Source organism: Telopea speciosissima, chromosome 1 (genome assembly GCF_018873765.1).
Source record: "Telopea speciosissima isolate NSW1024214 ecotype Mountain lineage chromosome 1, Tspe_v1, whole genome shotgun sequence".
In the NCBI taxonomy this organism is placed as follows: domain Eukaryota; kingdom Viridiplantae; phylum Streptophyta; class Magnoliopsida; order Proteales; family Proteaceae; genus Telopea; species Telopea speciosissima.
The window spans coordinates 87015761-87035361 of NC_057916.1; the positions used below are offsets into that span (position 1 = coordinate 87015761).

The 19601-nt window shown below is 37.5% G+C and overlaps 2 protein-coding genes across 4 annotated transcripts; one reads left to right on the forward strand and one right to left on the reverse strand.

The window, feature by feature from the left end:
• The first annotated feature begins 4898 nt into the window (after nucleotides 1-4898).
• On the forward strand, nucleotides 4899-13885 carry LOC122651702 (calcineurin B-like protein 7). Of its 3 annotated transcripts, XR_006331494.1 has the most exons (9): nucleotides 4899-5076; nucleotides 5774-5856; nucleotides 6058-6117; nucleotides 6959-7067; nucleotides 7190-7242; nucleotides 7410-7490; nucleotides 7575-7687; nucleotides 13459-13551; nucleotides 13612-13885. XR_006331494.1 is itself a non-coding variant. In XM_043845207.1 (8 exons), exons 1-8 carry the CDS (start codon nucleotides 4998-5000, stop codon nucleotides 13469-13471), a joined length of 591 nt encoding a protein of 196 aa, XP_043701142.1. In that variant the 5' UTR covers nucleotides 4899-4997; the 3' UTR covers nucleotides 13472-13560. The 3 variants fall into 3 exon arrangements, 2 of the variants coding, with proteins under 2 accessions (XP_043701142.1, XP_043701150.1); XM_043845207.1 differs by lacking the exon at nucleotides 13612-13885 and having other exon boundaries at nucleotides 13459-13560; XM_043845215.1 differs by lacking the exons at nucleotides 13459-13551; nucleotides 13612-13885 and adding an exon at nucleotides 10232-10622 and having other exon boundaries at nucleotides 4955-5076.
• Nucleotides 13886-14408: 523 nt separating this feature from the next.
• LOC122656412 (GDSL esterase/lipase At5g08460-like) lies at nucleotides 14409-16374 on the reverse strand. The gene is made up of 5 exons (XM_043850916.1): nucleotides 16038-16374; nucleotides 15679-15806; nucleotides 15248-15487; nucleotides 14790-15045; nucleotides 14409-14662 (listed from the first exon to the last, which is right to left on the reverse strand). Exons 1-5 carry the CDS (start codon nucleotides 16372-16374, stop codon nucleotides 14421-14423), a joined length of 1203 nt encoding a protein of 400 aa, XP_043706851.1. The 3' UTR covers nucleotides 14409-14420.
• Nucleotides 16375-19601: the final 3227 nt, after the last annotated feature.

Consider the following 19601-nt stretch of genomic DNA (forward strand, 5'->3'; position numbering starts at 1 on the left):
CCCACCACTATTTTTATAGAGAGGTTATTTTCAAACTTGAACCCGTGACCACTTGGTTACAATGGATCAACCTTATATTTGTATTATAAAATTGAAAATCAAATTTAATCGAAGATCCAATTTGGAACTGACTAGAACCAAAACCTTCAAGACTTGTTTCAAACTTGCATTTAATCATATTGGTGATGTGGGTTTTGGAATTTTTAATTATTGGTATGCTTAGTATTGGGGATTTTATTTTATGTATTTTGGTTTATATTTTAATTTGAGTCTTTAAAGATAGATATATTGTTACTTGTATACTGGATGGATGAATATTCAATTATTTGAATATTTATAAATAAATAAATATTTATTTTATATTAAAAAAATATTAATATTTGATTATTTGTATATTTAGGTTAAAATTTTAGACACCGATTGATAGTGCCTAGACCGATTAGGAATCAAAATCGACCCATTCATTATCAAATTGTTTTGGGGATCTCAAGTTTAGAACCGATTACATAAACGAGTTAGACTTATGATTTTAAATCCTTTAAGATTGGAACGATTATTCAAAACCAGGTCGATTTACATCACTGTTAGCAAAAATGCGTTTAAAATTCCGTTTTAAACACGTTCCCCTTTTTTACCATTTTAAACACGATTTGTCGTATGTTATCCAAATATACGGTAAAAAAGGCAAATGGCAAGCATTCCCGTTTTAAACGCATTTAAAACATGTTCCCCTTTTTTTGGCATTTTTTAAGACCTTGGACTTAACTGACCATATCTTTTTCTCCCGAACTTTGATCGATCTGATTTTTTCACCGACGTAAAGATGACTCGAAGGACTACATTTTTTAGGATATCACCTTCAACTCAAGGTTAATGCATGGATACCGAAAATAGAAGCATATATTTCAAATAAAAATTCCTCAATTTATATGAGAGTAGTGCCGTTTTCTTGATTTTGTTTTTTTGAAATATAAACGTTTAAAACTCGTATCGTCCGTTTTCTGTTTTCTATTGTTCTTTGTTTTTTCGATCGTTTTATTTGATCGTCCATTTGCAATTTTTGACCGTTTAAAACCTGTACCATAGAACTCCGTTTTTTTACCGTTTTCGTTTTTAACTTTTTACTAACTATGATTTACACCCTTATGTGAGGCCCATATTGACTTACTCTTTCCTATTTTAATCCATATCATGTGCATATTCCTCTTCACACTAGCATCATGGTTAGGGTTTCAAAAATTCGTGAATTGGATTAGGGATCAGTCGATTTAAATCGGAATTTGTTGATACCGATCCCCATTTTTTTGCCATTCGATACGACCAACTTTGAAAAAAAAAAAAACCCAAACCAGTGGAATATTTTTTAGGGAAAATTACATGATTAGCTACTTTTGGGTTTTCATTTACAAAGCTGTCCACCCTCTGTTTGAGTTAACAAAAATAGACAAACAACAAGTAAAGTTTTACAAAACTAGACAAAACAGTGACTCTTCTTCCTTCCTCGATGGTTCCCCTCTGAAAAAATCTCTTTTTTTTTTTCCTCTGTTACTTGGGATGGCAGAGAAAGGGTTGCAGGGAACTGAGGATGCCTGGACGAGAAGGCAATGACAGGGGTAAAAATGCCTAAAAAATTAAGTGTGGGAAGGAGAGACACTATTTTGTCCAGTTTTATAAATCTTAACTTGTTTTTGTCAATTTTTGTTAACTCAAACATAGGGTGGACAGTTTTGTAAATGAAAACCCAAAAATAACTAATCATGTAATTTTTCCTATTTTTTATTCTAGTTTTTTTTTCTTTTTTTAATTAAAGACCGGTTGATTCGTCGATTCATATCCGATTCAGTGTTGACTGTTTCCACCATCGGTTCCCAGTTTTAAAACCCTGATCGTGGTCCACCATCTCACCTTCTGTTTTTTAGGGTTTTATTTATCGTTTAAAAAAAAAAAAAAAAAAACACCTTGCTAATGGGTTCAAAACCAGAGGCTAGAAATCTAGAATAGTGTTAGCCGTTAGGAGAGAGAGAGAGAGAGAGAGAGAGAGAGAGAGAGAGAGAGAAGGGGGGGGGGGGGTTGGCATGACCGGATTGACCGCATTACAGAGGCACAGACAGAGACCGTGAAGGACTAGAAGAGTGTGGGCATGCCTTTTTTTTATGTTTTCTTCTTCCAATAGATTTTTTTTTTGATAACAGCTCTTCAGAACTTCCAGGACTTTCCCCCTCTCCTCTCGTCAGCCTTTACGGAAAATTATCACCTCCAGTTTGCTGATCGGCCCAGTTCCCCAGTTCCTCTAATAGGGGGATGGTGGACCCCACCCGGGTAGGGTGTTTGGGCATAGGTAGAGAGGTCATTTCAGCCCCCCTTTGTTAGAGGAACTGGGTAACTGGGCCGATCAGCAAACTGGAGGTGATAAAGATCCCAGCCTTTACACGTATTTCTTTATACGCTTTCACTCGTAAAGCAAGGGACCTGGGAATGGACCGGAGAAAGCGATGTTTGAAATCCAAAACTATTGGGGGAGAGAGAAAGCGAGAGATATATAGAGACGGAGACGAGACGAGAGAGAGAGAGAGAGAGAGAGAGAGAGAACCAAAGAAGAGCAAAGACGACGAAACAGGTCAGGTAAAAAATCAATCGATCCACATCCTACCTTCTCATTTTCTCACTGCTTGCTTTCTTTCATTCCATTGAGCTTTATTATTTTCGTAAAGGGTTCGTTTTACATTTTCTTTTCTCTTGTTTTTATGTTTCTTCTCAAGTCATTGAAGTTCTTATTAGGTTTCAGTTCTGTTTCTTTTTTTTTTTTTTTTTTGTTTTTGTTTTTCCGCTTCTTTTCATTGTACTACGATATAAAATCATGAATAAACCCGGAACTGAAAATCTAAAGAAGCATATGATATATCTCACATCATTGGAAGATGAAGCCCGAAACTCAGATTAAGAATTTGTAAGGAGTAACTTAACCTCTACTTAATCTTTGGTTTGTTTACCTTCTTTCAATCTGTACATTAATGAGTTTATGTTAATTCATTATCAGTGGAACAGTTGAAATTTGAAAAGTAACTTTGAATGGGAGCCTACATCTTTATTTCGTTTTCATCCCATGGGATTCATACACGATTTTCATTTTCTCAACACACTGCAATTTAAATTGTAAATAAACCAGTCAAGATTTTTAAGGCACTGATTATGCTGTGGCCCATTATTGGATTAGTTTAATTAGTGTGTGGATGGCTTTCGATTTCCTCCACTTGGTTATTGGATAGAGACTTGTTTGACATGAAAAGTTCTGTTGTTAATTTGCCATTAATACAAGATCATCCTGGCTGGAGCTGCAGCTACAGCTGATTCCAAGTTTCATAAATCTGTAATCCAAGTACCACTTGATTTCCATAACTGTAGTGGTTTGGATCGATCCAGCAGGCAAGTTGATAACAATTCTGGAATTTCAGAGCTGTTTGGGACAGATTCCAAAGGCTGCAGTTCGAGTTCTTCTCTTCTGCCCTTCTTATTATCATGAGGTTGAAGAAAGGTCTCTTTTATTAAAACTTAAATTCCCTGTTATTTACGTTTACGCCCTAATTCTTAAATTGCCTTGCTTTTTTCTTTTCCCCTTCTATTTAGAATTCCAGAATTAACCCCCACATAAACAATTACTTCTACTTTTAGTCTGCAGTTTGTTCATCGTCCAAAATACCTTCACTGTTCATAATATATACAAAATTGCCGCCATTCTTTAAAATTGGGTCCTGAACTTTAATTTAAATACAAGATTGCACTGTTTCTTCTTAATTAGATCTTGATCACTTTTATGGGCCCATATCTACCCATAATGAACTCGGGTTCACATCAATTTTCAGTCTGAATCACTCTGAAAAAAAAACAATCAGAACTCCCTCGGAACCACTCCGGAGAAGTGATATTAAACACACCCAAAAAGACTGAGGAAGGAACATGTTTGTTTGGGGAGGGGGATGCAGGGTATAAGTTATGTTCTTCTGACCTTAAATCCCACACTTCAAAAAATGGAATCGTTTATTGTAGTGACAAGCCCCCTAAATATGGGATGGATCTTTCTAATGATTTGGTTTTAATGCATTCTCGGGTTAGCTTATACTGCTGAAATCAAAAGATTCAAAACAAGAATTTCCAACCTTACCTGCCCTTTTCCCTGGTGGATTGGTAGACCAGATCTTTGTGGCTGTCTATGTCCAGTTTCTTTGCTGGATTTTTTTGGTGCTGTTCGGTTTGGTTTTAAAACTAATAACCCTTCGTACCACTGACCAATTTCTAAAATGACATGGTGTAACAAAGCTTGTACGTGTTCCCCCAATTAATTGAATGTTCATGATAATTTAAAAGGCAGTACAATGGTTGTCTCAACTAGGGATTAAAAGCTCTCGGAGTCTCAGGTTGAAAGTTGAACTATTTTCATTTCTCCAAGCACAGTCAGCCCACTATATATTGGATGGGACGTAAACATAAAAGCATGGTACTCTAATTTTGTCCCATTTATGAACTCACTCATGGGGATTAAAAGCTCTCGGAGTCTCAGGTTGAAAGTTGAACTATTTTCATTTCTCCAAGCACAGGCAGCCCACCATATAATCATATATTGGATGGGACGTAAACATAAAAGCATGGTACTCTAATTTTGTCCCATTTATGAACTCACTCATGGGTGTTACTTTGTCTAGTCATCTTTGGTTCCCCCCCTGCCCCCAAACCTTCTCCCAGCCAGGATGGGTAGTAGCACCATAAGATTGTTGTATTGCTGAGTCATGTGTATGGCCCATGTTCCTCCAAGTAACATCTCATACAGAATGTATATATGTTATGAGAAGCTGATTTTTTCTATAATTTTGAAAGCTTACTGATTCAATATGCTATTGAATATTTTCTTCCAATGGACATTGACAGGTAAAATAGCAAAAAGAATCCCACTAGTATAAGGGGCACTTTTTCAGCGGTCTGATATTGGAATTGTGCTTGCTTTCATGGGCTGCTACAGCTCGAAGCACTCTAGAAAAACGCCTGGATATGAAGAGCCTACAGTTCTTGCTGCTGAAACACCATGTGAGTATGAAAAACCTTTTGAGCACATAGATCACTCTCTTTTATTCCAAATTTTGCAATTGTATGTCTTATCCACTCATTCCCAATGCTGAAGCTTGTGCCCCCAAGAATTTTATGCTGTTTAAAATTAATACGAGGATTTAAACATCTAAAATTTTTAGTTTTCTTCTACATGGAGAAATATTGTCTCAGTCAATATGCATGTTTAACATCTTTATTATACAAATAACATACAGATAGGTTGCACACGTCGTTTGATGTGTTTTGAAGGCCAACAACTGAGTTGACCAGTTGATCCTTTTGATTAGTTTCTGGATGTTAATTAATAATTTTTTATACCTCAAAGGATGGTTGGAGTAAGCAAAGTGGGCTTGGCGTAGGAGATAATCCTAGTGGATCGTTGACTAGCTGGTTCTAATCCTGATAACATGCCTGTTGTCTGAGGCAAGCGTAGGCCCAGGATGAGGTTGACATTTTCACATCTTGAACTCATTATTCCTCTTCTAGATGCCCTTAAAATTTTCACGAGATTGGACTCTAAAATTGTTTTGTAGGATTAAAATCTAGGTTGTAGATTGTCATGTATTATGTTACTTATATTGACAATTTCTATTTTTGTAATTGTGTGCAATCTATAATCAATTTCAATTTTGTGATGTTGACGTGGGATCTAAAACACTTTTTTACTTCTGGACAGTCACTGTGAGTGAAGTTGAGGCTTTATATGAGCTATTCAAGAAACTAAGTGGTTCAATAACCAACGATGGGCTTATCCACAAGGTAATCTCACTAAGGTCCGAATTTTGAATTTTTGTATAACTATCCAAAACAGGTAAGTTTTGACGACTTGGTTGGTTTTTGGCATTTATATTTTGAATTTTTGTATTATTATCCAAAACAGGTAAGATTTGACGACTCGGTTGGTTTTTGGCATGTACATCTTGCTTTGATGACTGATTTGTTTTTTATCCTTACATGCAGGAAGAATTGCAGCTTGCTCTCTTTAGAAACAGTAGCAAACGGAACCTATTTGCAGACAGGGTGTGTACTGCCAGCCGATTTGCTTTTCATTCTCATAGTTCTTTCATTTTATTTGTGTGCTGCAAATATGAATCAGCTGTCATGGAAGTTTCACTGAGTTTGGAGTTTTGGTTCAACTTGGGCGCCTAACGGGGTGTTGATTTTTTGGTATTGGACTTGAATCAAATTAAAGCTGTCCCTTCTAGGGACAGCAATCGGATTGGTTAAATGGGTAATTGACCTTGACATGCCCAGATATGTTGTAAGCTCTGAGAGATAGAGAGCATGGGCGGGTAAAGATATGGCAACTATGATGGGTTTTGTTACTGTTGGTGTCTATACTCTGGACACAACGGTTGTCGTACTCAAGATGGCTCTTGTATAATGACTGTTTTAACCTTCTTAAATGGACCAGGTGGTTATCTTAAGATAGAATTACAAATCTTGAGTTTTTTTGGAAACTATCTTTCCCTTTTCCCTCACAATCTAGGGTAGGGTTTATGGGGTTTTATTGGACATCCTCCCCTACCAGTATACTTATTCAAAGAGCTATTTCTCTACTCATTTCATCTGGAGTTGGTTGTAGATGGAGAATACAGATGATGCATGTGGCATATAAATATTTCATAATCCACTATCATAGGTGTATGCTTAGTAGTTGATCTCCGTAGATTTTCTGGCTTTTTGAAACATCATTGATTATGTTGAAAGATAATGTTTTTCATTGTTGTACTGTTATCACAATACTGGACGTAACAAAAACCATGAATTGGTTGCCCCATTTGTCCTGATGTGATGACTGCAATGCGATATCATGGGTATCCATTTCTATAGTTACACTTATCATGGCATCCTCTTGCAGATATTTGATTTGTTTGATCTCAAGCGCAATGGCGTTATTGAATTTGGAGAATTTGTTCGGTCGTTAGGTGTCTTCCACCCAAATGCTCCGGAGGCAGACAAAATTGCTTGTAAGAAAATATGTTGCTATAAATATAAAATCCAGTCCTTCAGAATTCAGATATTATTCAATGTTATTGGATTTCACTGATAACATTTGTAGTTAACACACTTGTGGAAAATTTTGTAACAGTTGCATTTAGATTGTACGATCTAAGGCACACTGGCTACATTGAGCGTGAGGAGGTAAATACCATCATTTTTGCTCCCCTCTTTGTTAGTATTTGTTGTCGATGAAAGCATATTGGAGCATATTGGATTTGTTCCAATTTCAGCTGACCCCTCTGTGAATTTTGCTGCTTTTATAGTTCAATAATTATGTATGGTATTCCTCTTTTTGTATGATGTGACAGCTTAAGGAGATGGTATTAGCTCTTTTACATGAGTCTGATCTGATTCTTTCAGATGATTTTGTTGAAACAATTGTCGATAAGGTAAGGAGTGCTTCTGATGAACTGCACACTCTGTGTTTTTTTTCCATCTGTTCTATCAGTTCATTTATCTTCTCTCTTTTGCAGACATTCAGCGACGCTGATTCAAAAGGTGATGGGAGGATCGATCAAGAAGAGTGGAAAGAATTTGTTGCACGGAATCCTGCTTTATTAAAGAATATGACTCTACCATACTTAAAGTGGGTCCTGAGTCTTGTCATCTTTACTGGTTTGGTGCACATGCTAGATTTCATTGGTCGTATTTTCTAATAGAAAGCTGTTTTTCCTACACTGCATTGCCATATGCATGACCAACAGGTTCATTTATCTATACTAAATAGTTGGCCATCTTAGGCTCTCTTTGGTATCTTTTTCATTTTCATTTTGGCCTATTTAAAAAAAAAATCATTACTAAAAACCATTTTATTCAAAAATGAAAATCTGTTTGGTAACTACTAAACATAATAGATTGTAGAATGAAAAATAAGTTTGGTAACTACCTATGTGTAAATAAATTTTATAACATTTTTGAACAAATGGGCCCAAGTCATAGAAATTCATCATTGAAATTAGGATTAGAAAAATGAGAGAAGTGAGGAATGAGGATCAGATCGGTGAAATAAAGGGATCAAATCCAGAACTCTTCAATCTCTGCTATCATTGACCGAAACCTTTGAAGATTGGAAGATCGATGCTGCGTTTTTCTCCTTCTGGTTTGTTTGGATCGTGTCTAGAACTCTTTAATCTCTTTAGCTACTTCTCCATCTTCTCCAATGATCTGCAGTAGAGGAAAGAACTCTTCAAGTCCTTGAAATGTGACCAACAGAGCATTTATAATAGGAATGCTTGATGACTGAGAAAAGCACCTTAACAGGTCTTCTTTCTAAATCCGAAAATGCAGAACCATAAATCAACCAAACCCAACTGGAAGGACTGCAAAGAAAAACCAGAAACAGAGGAGAATGGGTATACATGGTGCAACCTTGATGGATTAACCCATCCCGTTCTGATATTTTCTCTCCCTCTCTTTCTCATCTCTTCTTCTCCCACTTCTAGCAAGACCCTCTCATCCTTCTGATTCTCTCTTCCTCTATCTTGCATACTAACAGTCGTTTTCCTCTGTTTTTCTGTTTGCAATAACATACAACAGAACTGAATGAACTTCTGACTCCGCATTCTTCATCTGTTTGGCTTGAGATTTTGGGCACATGTTTCCGTTCTTTGGGCGAGCCAAAACCTCCATCCTTAACACCAGGGTCTTCATCTGTTACTAGAATTAGACATGCAACCAGGGCTGCCTAGAGAACTTCCGCCTGCCTCTATTTCTTATTAAATTCTTTCACTATCTTGGTGTTAAATTAGGTGCTTATTGGTCAGATTTGATAGAGCATTACAGTAGCTATCTAATCCCAATTCTCAGGTTGATTGGGTCAGTATTGAGAGAGATTTCTCTCTTGCAATAATTCTGGTTTTCCGCCATGGGTTATCGACGCAAGGAAGAAGATGACTCTTCCTTCCTCCATGATTCCTTTACTGTCTCTTAGAGCTAACTGCTCAGACCGGGGCGAACTCAAAAACAACTACTCCGTCGAGTAAATCGCAGGTTGCATAGTAGATCGGTGAAGCCCGTTGCATGAAGAAAAAAAGAAGAAGAGGAGGAGGGGGCTTGACTTTCTAAAAATTAAAGCAAATGTTTATTTTACCCCTTGTATTTGGGACTTGTGAGCACATGCTCATTAAGCTTGATTACTTGAGCGAAAAAATGAAGGAAAAACAGATTTTGGCCATAATCCATAATAGACTCTTGAGTCTATTATCATTTTGGGGGTGTTTTCATTTATTTTAAATAAAAACAAGTTTCAAAAGTGATACCAAATACATGAAAAAATGAAAAATTGTCAGAAAATGAAAATGAAAATGAAAAATGATACCAAAGAGGCCCTTAGTTTCCACCATGCTCGAACCCCTTCCATGTCACTTGTTAATTTTCAGTTACGTGGACATGATTTGGCAAGCCTGATTGTTAGACAGATATGAAACTCCCTTGATAGGCTACTTGCCAAATTTGGTGGCTCATCTCAATTGTATGAGCCCAGCTTGTTTAGGCTTTTCCCTTAATTTTTGAAAGGGTTGCTGTTTTATTCATGTTCACTTTCTAGACTTTCTCATTTCTCAAACTTTATTTTAAACCTCTATAAAAACGCATGGGAATATGAGATTGGTCTGAAATTTTGACCATTGATATATGATACTGTAGATAACTTGTGCACCAAATTGGGGCCCATCTGAACTGCTACGTGGCAATAATTAATGGCGTGAGTCTGTTCCACATTGTTTCAAAATGCATTTAGGTAGCATTGAGGAAGTTCTGGGACCACCTAATTACAACCCTAGTTGTCATGGTTCAAGCTTTTCTTTCGGACAATTGAAGGAAAGCAAAGGGTGTGACAAAAAAGATCTGAAGCTCAGAAGCTCTGATCTGACAGCTAAAACTGCCCTAATGTTGGTTATCCAAGAAGTGACCACCTAATTGATACTCTTAATTAATCAATTGTGATTTTAATGTTATTTAAGACATAGGACAATTGTAGCTGTTCATGAATTTATCCATACTTGCACACATTTATTTGTTCTTTTTTAACTTTGATGTTATTTAAGACATAGGACAATTGTAGCTGTTCATGAATTTATCCATACTTGCACACATTTATTTGTTCTTTTTTAACTTTGGGTGCCATCTTCAGGGATATAACTTTAGCATTTCCCAGCTTCATAATGAACTCTGAAGTAGAAGATTCAGACAGTACAGACTAAATGTGCAAGATGGCTTCAACGCTTTGTGAGGTGGCAGGCTCCTTGAGCTCCAAACGTAGTGGAAGAAATTAGCTTTTTTAAGGTTGCATCTCTAATTTGGCTCCTGGGAACCTTCATAGTATGGAAATAAGAGATGTTATGGAGGAATCAGCCTGCAAAGGAGAGTCATCCAACTGTGTTTCACCACCACCACCACCACCTTCTCTATGCTATTTCCAGCTCTCTACACATCAGGTTCTACAAGATGGTGCAGGAATAAATCGAAGTATTATACTGGGTAGACATGGTTTTGCTTGCTTGTTCATACAGCAGTTCCATTCTAGAATCTCCTGTGTTTATTTTTTGTTGGGTAAGATATTCATGGTTGGTTGTTAATGTGTTAGGGGTGAAGATAGGGTTTGATCCCAGGATTGTGGTCCTACTCCCAGATACTTTTTTTAAGACACAAGCTGTGTTCTGTTTTTGAAGTTTTGCAATGAGCAGGGTTTAAAAACCCTGAATTAGGATCTGGATCAGCTTTGGAACTGGCATATTTCAGGCATATAGGGTGTTTCCGTGCAAGATCACCGACCCAGATCAGGAAGTCCGGCTGATTCTTAAAACCCTGGCAATGAGACTGTGGCAAAAGAAGTATAAGAACAAGTTTTTATGTTTCTTGTGACTCTTTGAAGACTAATAAGCCCATTTAATGTAATGAATGATAAATCAATGTGTACAAATGTGTAATCTTTTTTGAGTCCGATATGGTTGCATCAGAATTCTGAAGGTAAAGCTAGAGTCCTGTCTCATTTCTAGAATCTTACCTGCAGGACCTTCTCTTAGGCTAGATTCGGTAAGATTTCTATTTCAAATTTGGATTGATTTCAAGAAATAGTCAACAAATAGACTGTTGGTCAAAAAATAGACATTGTTTTGGTTGCATCAATCTGAAATATTTAAGGAATAAAAAATCTATTTGATAGTTCAATTTTCTCTATATTTCTTTGGGAGAGGGTGGTGGTGGCAGGGATGGGGCAGACCTAGGGTGGTGGGGGTGGTGGGAGACAATCAGGAGAAGAAAGACGTGATGTTTTATTTTTAACATGAAGTTACTGTTTTGCTCTCAAAATAACAATGTCTTTGTTAAAAAGCAGAAGTGAAATCAATTTCAATATCAAAATTTAAACAAGTTGTCGGCTATTTCAAAATTTCTTTTGTATTTGATTTCTAGTTTACTGAAAAATTGAACTAAACAATTTTTGAAATAATTATCCTATGAAATTGAAATGGATATCATACCAAATCAGGCCTTAGGGTATGTTTGGTTACTTTCTAATGGCTGCGAAGAAATTCACCGTCTGATGAGAAAACCATCTTCTGCAAAGCCCTCGTGATAGAAAAGAAACTCTTGACGTTAAATTTATTCTTGATATCTAACAAATTTTCTTGGATCGAGTTTCCCTCCACCCACTGTGAATGGGCGGGAGAGGGTGGGAATGGGTATCGGGAGGGTCTTTTGAAACATACTAAAACTTTGGAGGGGTTTTTGAACCCTAGGATGGTGGGTGATCCGTCCTCTATGGGTGGAGAAAAACTTTGTCCATTCTTTTTCAACGTATCAAATAGAAATTAAAAAAAGATGTTGATGGAGTTGATATCAACCGTCTCATCATGATATGTTGTGTGATGGAACTTATGCCATCCCACACTTCAATACGTAGCTGTAGCATCTTAAAAGTGTCATTTACCGGATGATTATAGTTGAATCCATTTTTCCTTTAAGAATGTGGTTGGAGGATTAGAAGATGGGTGCAGGTGGGATTTGACTCCTAGACCTGCTTAGAACGGTCTAAGATCCTTCGCACCTTCCAGAACATAATAAAATCTATGGATATCAATTTAGAATTGAAACGATCCTGTTTTAAAATTGAATCGAATTCATAACAAGTGTTTCAAAACCCAGAACCTTCTCTCAGTTTTGATTTCAATTTTGATGATTGACAATGTCAAACCGGATTTAATTAACTGATCCCAATGGGACTTTGGCTACCAACTACAAGACAGAATTTTTATCCTTTCAATTACACTGCCCGTACTTGACGTCAAGTACATCTAATAGAGGGAGGTGGACCCCATGTGAACCTCACCTTGGGCAGTGTGTTCGGGCAGGGGGTAGGATAGTCATTTCTGCCTCCTCTGTTAGATGTACTTGACTTCAAGTACAGGCAGTGTAATTGAGAGGATAAAGATCAAACAACTACCATTACCAAGGAGGAGGGTGGTGGGGAGTGGGAAGGGGTGAATCTACAACTACCAAACAAAGGGGCCAAATTGCCCAATAATGCAACCATAGAGAAGTCAATCCCTTGACCTCCTAAGGGCGATGCACTCAACTAGCATGTCACCGATCAACCGAACTAACGGTTGTTTGCATTCCATTACCTTATATAACCATCTTTCTCTTCCTTTCCTTGTTAAATAGGAACCCATTATATTAAAAATAATCTTACAATGAAATTCTTGGTTGTTGATTGCCTCATAGTAAACATATCTCATTTATGGAGCAGATTCAACAAGCAACTGATAACTTCCAGCAGTTCATATTAAACCTAGGTGAGACAGCAACAAATGCTATAATCTCTCAATCGGCCTTTTACCTTTCAATTGGAACAATGACTATATACATTATCATTCAGAGTGTAGTCCCTCTACCTGCCTTGGAGTTTCAGCCAGTTCTTAACATCAACAATAAAGCAGGAACTGAAGGTTTTTTTTTTTGATAGGTTCCATCTAGAATTGGAACTGAAGGTTTATTCTGCATTTCCAGTCTTTCAAAATTAAATGTAGTAATTGAGGATTGTTCTTGTTTAGAAAATTTTATTTATGGTATTTTCTTGAATAAACTAATTCTATACTTTTTGGATCAAAATGCTTGTTATGGGGATTAGCCTTGTTGACATGTATGGAGATAGCACTCTAAAATGGTATTGTAGAATTAAAATCTAGGGTGTAGAATTTGTTACACTTTTTCCCTCATTGATAGTTACTACGAGTGAAGTAAAAGCTTTATATGAGCTTAATTTGTCCTGATGTGATGACTGCAATGTGTTGAAGACACAGGACAATTTTAGCAGAATCATACATTAATCCATACTCGTATACATTTGTATACCTTCAGAGATATACACTAGCATTTCCTAGCTTCATAATGAACTCTGAAGCGAAAGATTCAGAAAGTGCAGCCTAAACATGCAAGATGGCTCTAAACGCTTTGTGAGATGGCAGGCCTCACCAAACATAGTGGAAGAAATTAGCTTTTTTTTTTTTATGGTTGCATCTCTAATTTGGCTCCTGTGAACTTTCAGTGGATGGAAATAAGAGATGGTTTGGAGGAAGAACCTTTAAGGTCAGCCCGCAAAGGAGAATCATCCAACCGTGTGTTTCACCATCACCTCCACCTCCGATTCAATGCTATCACCAGCTCTCTACCTATCAGGTTCTACAAGATGGTGTAGGAATAAGTCAAAAGTCTTAAACTGGGTAGACATGATTTTGCTTGCCTGTTCATATCGGCAGTTGCTTTCTAGAATCTCTCTGTTTTTTTTTTTTTTAAATATATATAATGTAGGTAAGATGTCAATGTTTCTATTCTTTTATTTTTTGGGTGCAAGTCCATGGTTAGTTGTTAGAATGTTAGGGGTGAAAGACAGGTTTGGATCCCAGAGACTTCCCACAAGCTGTTCTGTTTTGGAAGTTGAGCAATGAGACAGTGGTAAAGAAGAATAAGAACAAATTTTTAGGTTCTTCAATGTAATGATCCAAAAAATCAATGCATACCAACATTTAATTTTTTTTTTGAACAGGTACCATCTGATTCTTCTTCTAACTTTGGTGCAAAAGTACATCTTCACTCAAATAATCCAATTAAAAAAACTCCTGACAAAAAGCCTACTCTACAGTTCTAGATTCTAGAGATATGCAACATTAACATAATACTTCAAATTGTTGCTACTCTTATAGTTGATAATGTCAACAACTGAAATTGTACAAAAGATGAACATCCTTACAAGTGTATTTATGTTCACTCACATATCTATTGCTATGCGGTATGCAGAGTATAATAACCATTTCTGAAGCTTCTTAATCAGTTGATTTGATGTTGGGTACTACAATTTCCTCTAAATTCATGGGATAACACATGTTTGTGTGCAAACCAGACCATACATTGTCTGCCAAGATGGCATTTACTGCATCGGTTGGATGAAACTGGTCCCACCAAACATGCTTAGATGCATTGTTGCATGCCATTTCTGGTGAAATGCATATCATCTGAGCTCTATACTGCCCTGACCCACAACAAGCATCAGTTATGACTTCAAAACCTGTATGAGGTTTTAAAGACAATGGCCATGAACATTAATGAATATTACTTTTGCTGGATATATATGTATCTGATGATAACAAAATATAATGATAAAGAGAGATAGATAACCTTGTAGGAGGTCTTACCATATCGTTCGTGGTTTGCCAGTATATCCATTGAACCTTGAAATGCATCACAGAAGGTGATATTAGCATCAACAAGATCTTGATTGAGTTGCTTCACCATATATCTCATTGCAAAGTTGAACTCCATTATCATATCATTAATCTCCTGAGCACAATCTCCATTCTTGCTATTGTACTCATATAAATAGTGAGGAGCACAACCAATTGGAGCTAGTCCCATCACCACCACCTTCCTGACATTAGCATTGTACAAGTTCTGTCATCAATAACAATCACTATTATTAGAATAAAATTTTACTACATATAGGTCAACAAAGCTAATCCCCCACAACAGACATTTTAATCCAAAAAGTACAGACATAATTTATTCAAGAAAAGACCATAAATGATTTTTTCTACAGAAGAACAATCCTCAATTACTAAATTGAATTTTGAAAGATTGGAAATGTAGAATAAACCTTCAATTCTTGCTTTATTGTTGATACTAAGAACTGGCTGAAACTCCAGGGCAGGTAATGGGACTGCACTTCAGATACATTAGGTAGATAATAATGTATATAGTCATTGCTTCCAATTGAAAAGTAAAAGACCGATTGAGAGATCATAGCATTTGCTGCCTTCTCGCCCAGGTTTAATATGAATTGCTGGAAGGTATCTGTTGCTTGCTGAATCTGCTGCATCAGGGAGATATGTTGACCCTAAGGTAATCAAGAATCAAGAATTTCAGTTTTTGAATGATGGTGAAACAAGGGATAGTCAAGCGAGGATGCAGACATCATAAGTACACAAAGGATAACAACTGGGTGAAAGCTTACTTTGTTGAATCCACATAATTCTCAGTAGCTAAAAATGCAAGATTTTAACAATAAAATGAAATTAGTGGACTAACCAATTCTGAACCGCTAGAGAAAATAATCCCCGCACCTGCAGAAGCGTAATTCACTCCATGGATCATATCCTCAACAGTCCCACTCTCCCCGAGGAACGCAGGAACAAATGGGAGACCAAGACGCAATGCTAAGCAAAATTAACAAGAAAAACAAATACCGTGTCAGAACTATTTGGAAAAACATACAAATCCTGCAATCAAAATTTATCGATCTATTTCTGGAATTCAATCAATAAATGAAGAAAAAACATTAAAAAAAAAATATGAAAATTCAATCTAAAATCTTACAAGAGTAGTAAGAGATGTAAGTTAAAAAAAAAAAACAGAGAGAAAAGGAAACCAAGAAGATTGAAGGCTACCAAGAAAATCTACAGGGATTCTTCCATTACAGAACCTCCCAGTGGGCTTGTGAGTGTCGAAATCCCTTCCATACGGTAAGAAATTAGCACGAGCGAAAGTCCCAAGATAGTTGTTCGTGCCGCAATCGACGGTTGAATCTCCGATAACAAATAGTGCCGGAACCAGAGAAGCATTCGAGGTCGTTGAATTGGGAGATGGCGATGGCGATGCATTATTAACTTCAAAAAGATCGAATGAGAGACTTTGAGGTTCTTGAGGCAGTTGCAACGCTCTTAGTTGCAGAAACAGGGCGAAGAAGACAATTAATGCGAGTACGAATAAAGATCGGAGTGACATTGTTTGTGTCCGAGAGGAAATTTTGAAAGACGCGGGAATGGCAACGAATTTAAAAAGTTTGATCCTAAAATTTATAATTTGGGTCCTCCACCTTGTTTGGGGATTTAAAGAATTTCTTTGGGTGGGACGGCTATACAATGTGCCATTCCACATATTCTTTACTCTCCAACTGCCACATTATCATATCATCATGCCAATGTGATGATATGGAAATTCTTAAAAAAAAAAAAAAAACATGGTTTCAATCCAACGTGACCATAATTAGCAAAAACGGGAATGGAAGGTAAGGGTTTTAAATGACGTAAATTCTAAACATTACGGTAAAAAAAAAAAATGAATGGCAAAAAACGTAAATGAATAGTATGAATTTTAAACATGTAGATTTAAAAAACAAACGGGACCGGAAAAAAAAAAAAAAACAAACCGGTAGTATACTTATATAAATTGAGGAATTATTACTTGAATACATACATCAGATGTTTCAAAACCCGTATAAGTCCAAAACATATAATCGACAACCGATCTATTTCCCTTCGACATTCAGCAAATGGCAACCGACAACCGCTCTATTTTCCTCGATGTCGAGCCCTGTTCATCGACAGCCACTCGATATCGACTGTACCCCAATTCGATGTCGACTCGGCCCCTTTTCACTGTCGATGTTGTGCTAATCCAAGAAGCCCAATCTTGCCATATTTTACTTCGATTGCAATTCCTTTCGCATCCTATCCTATTTTTGGCATATTGGATCTCAATCTTGGCTCCCTTAGACCCCAAGAAACCTTCCCTAAGTCAACCAAACACTTGCCCAAGCCTCATTGGCTCTTACCTTGACTTTACCCCCACCGTCGATGCAAAGACCCTCCATTTGGACGATCCGGATTAACTCCAGCAACCCTACACCAATTTGGGGATGCACACACCCCCTAGATCTATAAATACACCCCTCTCACGTTGAGGAGGGTTACATGAACTTTATAAGCACTTTGCTTAGCCCCCAAGTCAAAAGACTGCTCCCCCTTGCCCATCCATTCGTAGTCTACGTACACACAAGAGCTTTGAGCCCTTAGTCTTTGGCCCTTACTTGGCCATAGCCTATTGCCTCTTCCATCTCTTAATCACCACAATCCTACATTACCACTTCATGTTCAAGATTTGGAGACATCAATTCGGAAATCTCTGCTTGACTACGAAGTGCTTGCTTATAAGAGACAAGAAAAGCCTTACAAGCGGCGATACTTGCTCCTCGTATAAATCTCCTGAGTTACGAAAGGGAAACCTCCACCTCTTCATTTTGGTCTTCTTAATAGGTACGCCTCTTCTTTCACCCCTTTTACTTGAGTTTTATACAACTTTCACCTTACTTTCATTTTGCATCTCAGGAAGTGAGTGATCCCATCTCTCTAGATGGTGATCACTCTCATTCCCTTTTTTTTTCTTTTTATAATGTGTCCTTCTTGCTTACATGCATCCTCATATGACCCCCATCCCCAGTAGTAGAGATCTCATGCTCTCCTTAGCACTATCTCCCATGCATACACGTGCTTTCTTTTGTTTTCTTCTTAATCTTCATGTTTTGCTATGTACATGCCTTCATGACTGTCTGATCCTTAGTGTCATCGTCCTCACGCTTCACATTGCATCATGTCACTATTTTGAGTTCCAATCTCTCTTCTACTATATTTCTTGTATTCCCATGCCTAGCCTAGAGTCCAGCATGCTTAGGTTCCCTAGGTTGTGAGTCTTTTATTTTACATTCCAATATACTAACCTTTGTCTTGTAACCAAACCCTGGGGTATGTGCATCTTACCTTTCCTTGTATTCTCTTTATTTACATTTCCTTCACTTTACATTATTCTCAAAAGCATGTTATCATTCCATTATGCCTAGTAATAGAGAGACCAGCAAGTCCGGGCGGACTGAGGTGCCTAATACCTTTTTTGGACCGTAACTTGACCCGTACCCAGACCAACGGACCATTTGACCCCTAGAAGAACATGGCATGAGAGTCATTACATTACAATTTTTGGGTCCTAGACCCTCCTTTAGGTGGCGACTCCCTACATTCATTTCACCTCTCTCTTTCCCCCAAAAAAAAAGACTAGTTTTACGCATGGTGATCCCCCGCCATGCCATTGTCCTCATAGTGGCGACTCTACTGGGGACCACTTTTACTTGTGTAAAATAGGTCAGACTTTTGATGTGTTTGGCATATATGTTGAACTATTATAACATGTTTTTTTTTTATTGTATGCTTTTGGATACTAACTTCTATGCACTAACTTGCATCATAATTGCATACACTATCACACACCGTTGGTCATCCAACTACTGCAAAACCTTACTTTTGTTTTGCATCTACTGAACCGACACTTTGTTGACCTTATTCTTAACCGGCCTGATCAACTTAGATCTTATTTTGGGCTTGCTTCGCCAATGTTGCCCTTAGCATTTGGGCCAACTTAGAACTTGAAGAGAAGGGATTGCGAGTTGAATCCAGACGATCGAACCAGAACGTGATGATAAACCAATGAACAACCCAAAGACATGTCGACTTGGAAGTCAGACATTGGCCAAAACAAATCTCATCCAGAAGACTGGCAGATAGAACAAATGTCACTATTCTATGTGGTTGACCAGAAAGATCATTACGTTCAGTCAAGCTTTTGGCCAACTCGACCTGAGAGTCCTACTCAGATACCTATTTGACCAAATAGCCATTTTGTACGTAACATCTATGACAACCTCCACGTCATACCTCCTCGACAACCAACTCAGTCTAGGCCTTTCGCTTGACCCTCAAGTAACTAAACCACAAGAGTAAGGTAACAAGTCCGGTTAAGAGCATGCTTTGTGTGTGACTCCCTAGTAAACGGGTGTCCAACTTGAAGGACTCCACATAACCAAACAGGAGACACACAAAAATGGTTTATCACCTCCTGAGTTCTTCACCGATCAACCATCACAGCTCTATAAATCTCTATTTCCAACATAGGTAAAGCAGCCAATTCATTTTCTATTTTCTCTCTTGAGAATTATCTATTACGAGAGATCTAACTTAGGCATCGGAGTGACACCGCCGGTTCAGACTGGCACTCCAATGCTTATTCTGTTCTTCTGTGCAGGTCAATCCGAATGCTAGAGAGATCAATTCAGATTTTTCCTTTCTAGTAGCGAATGGGAGATCTAAATCAGAGGGATGATCACCTGACTGAGGAGAATGAAG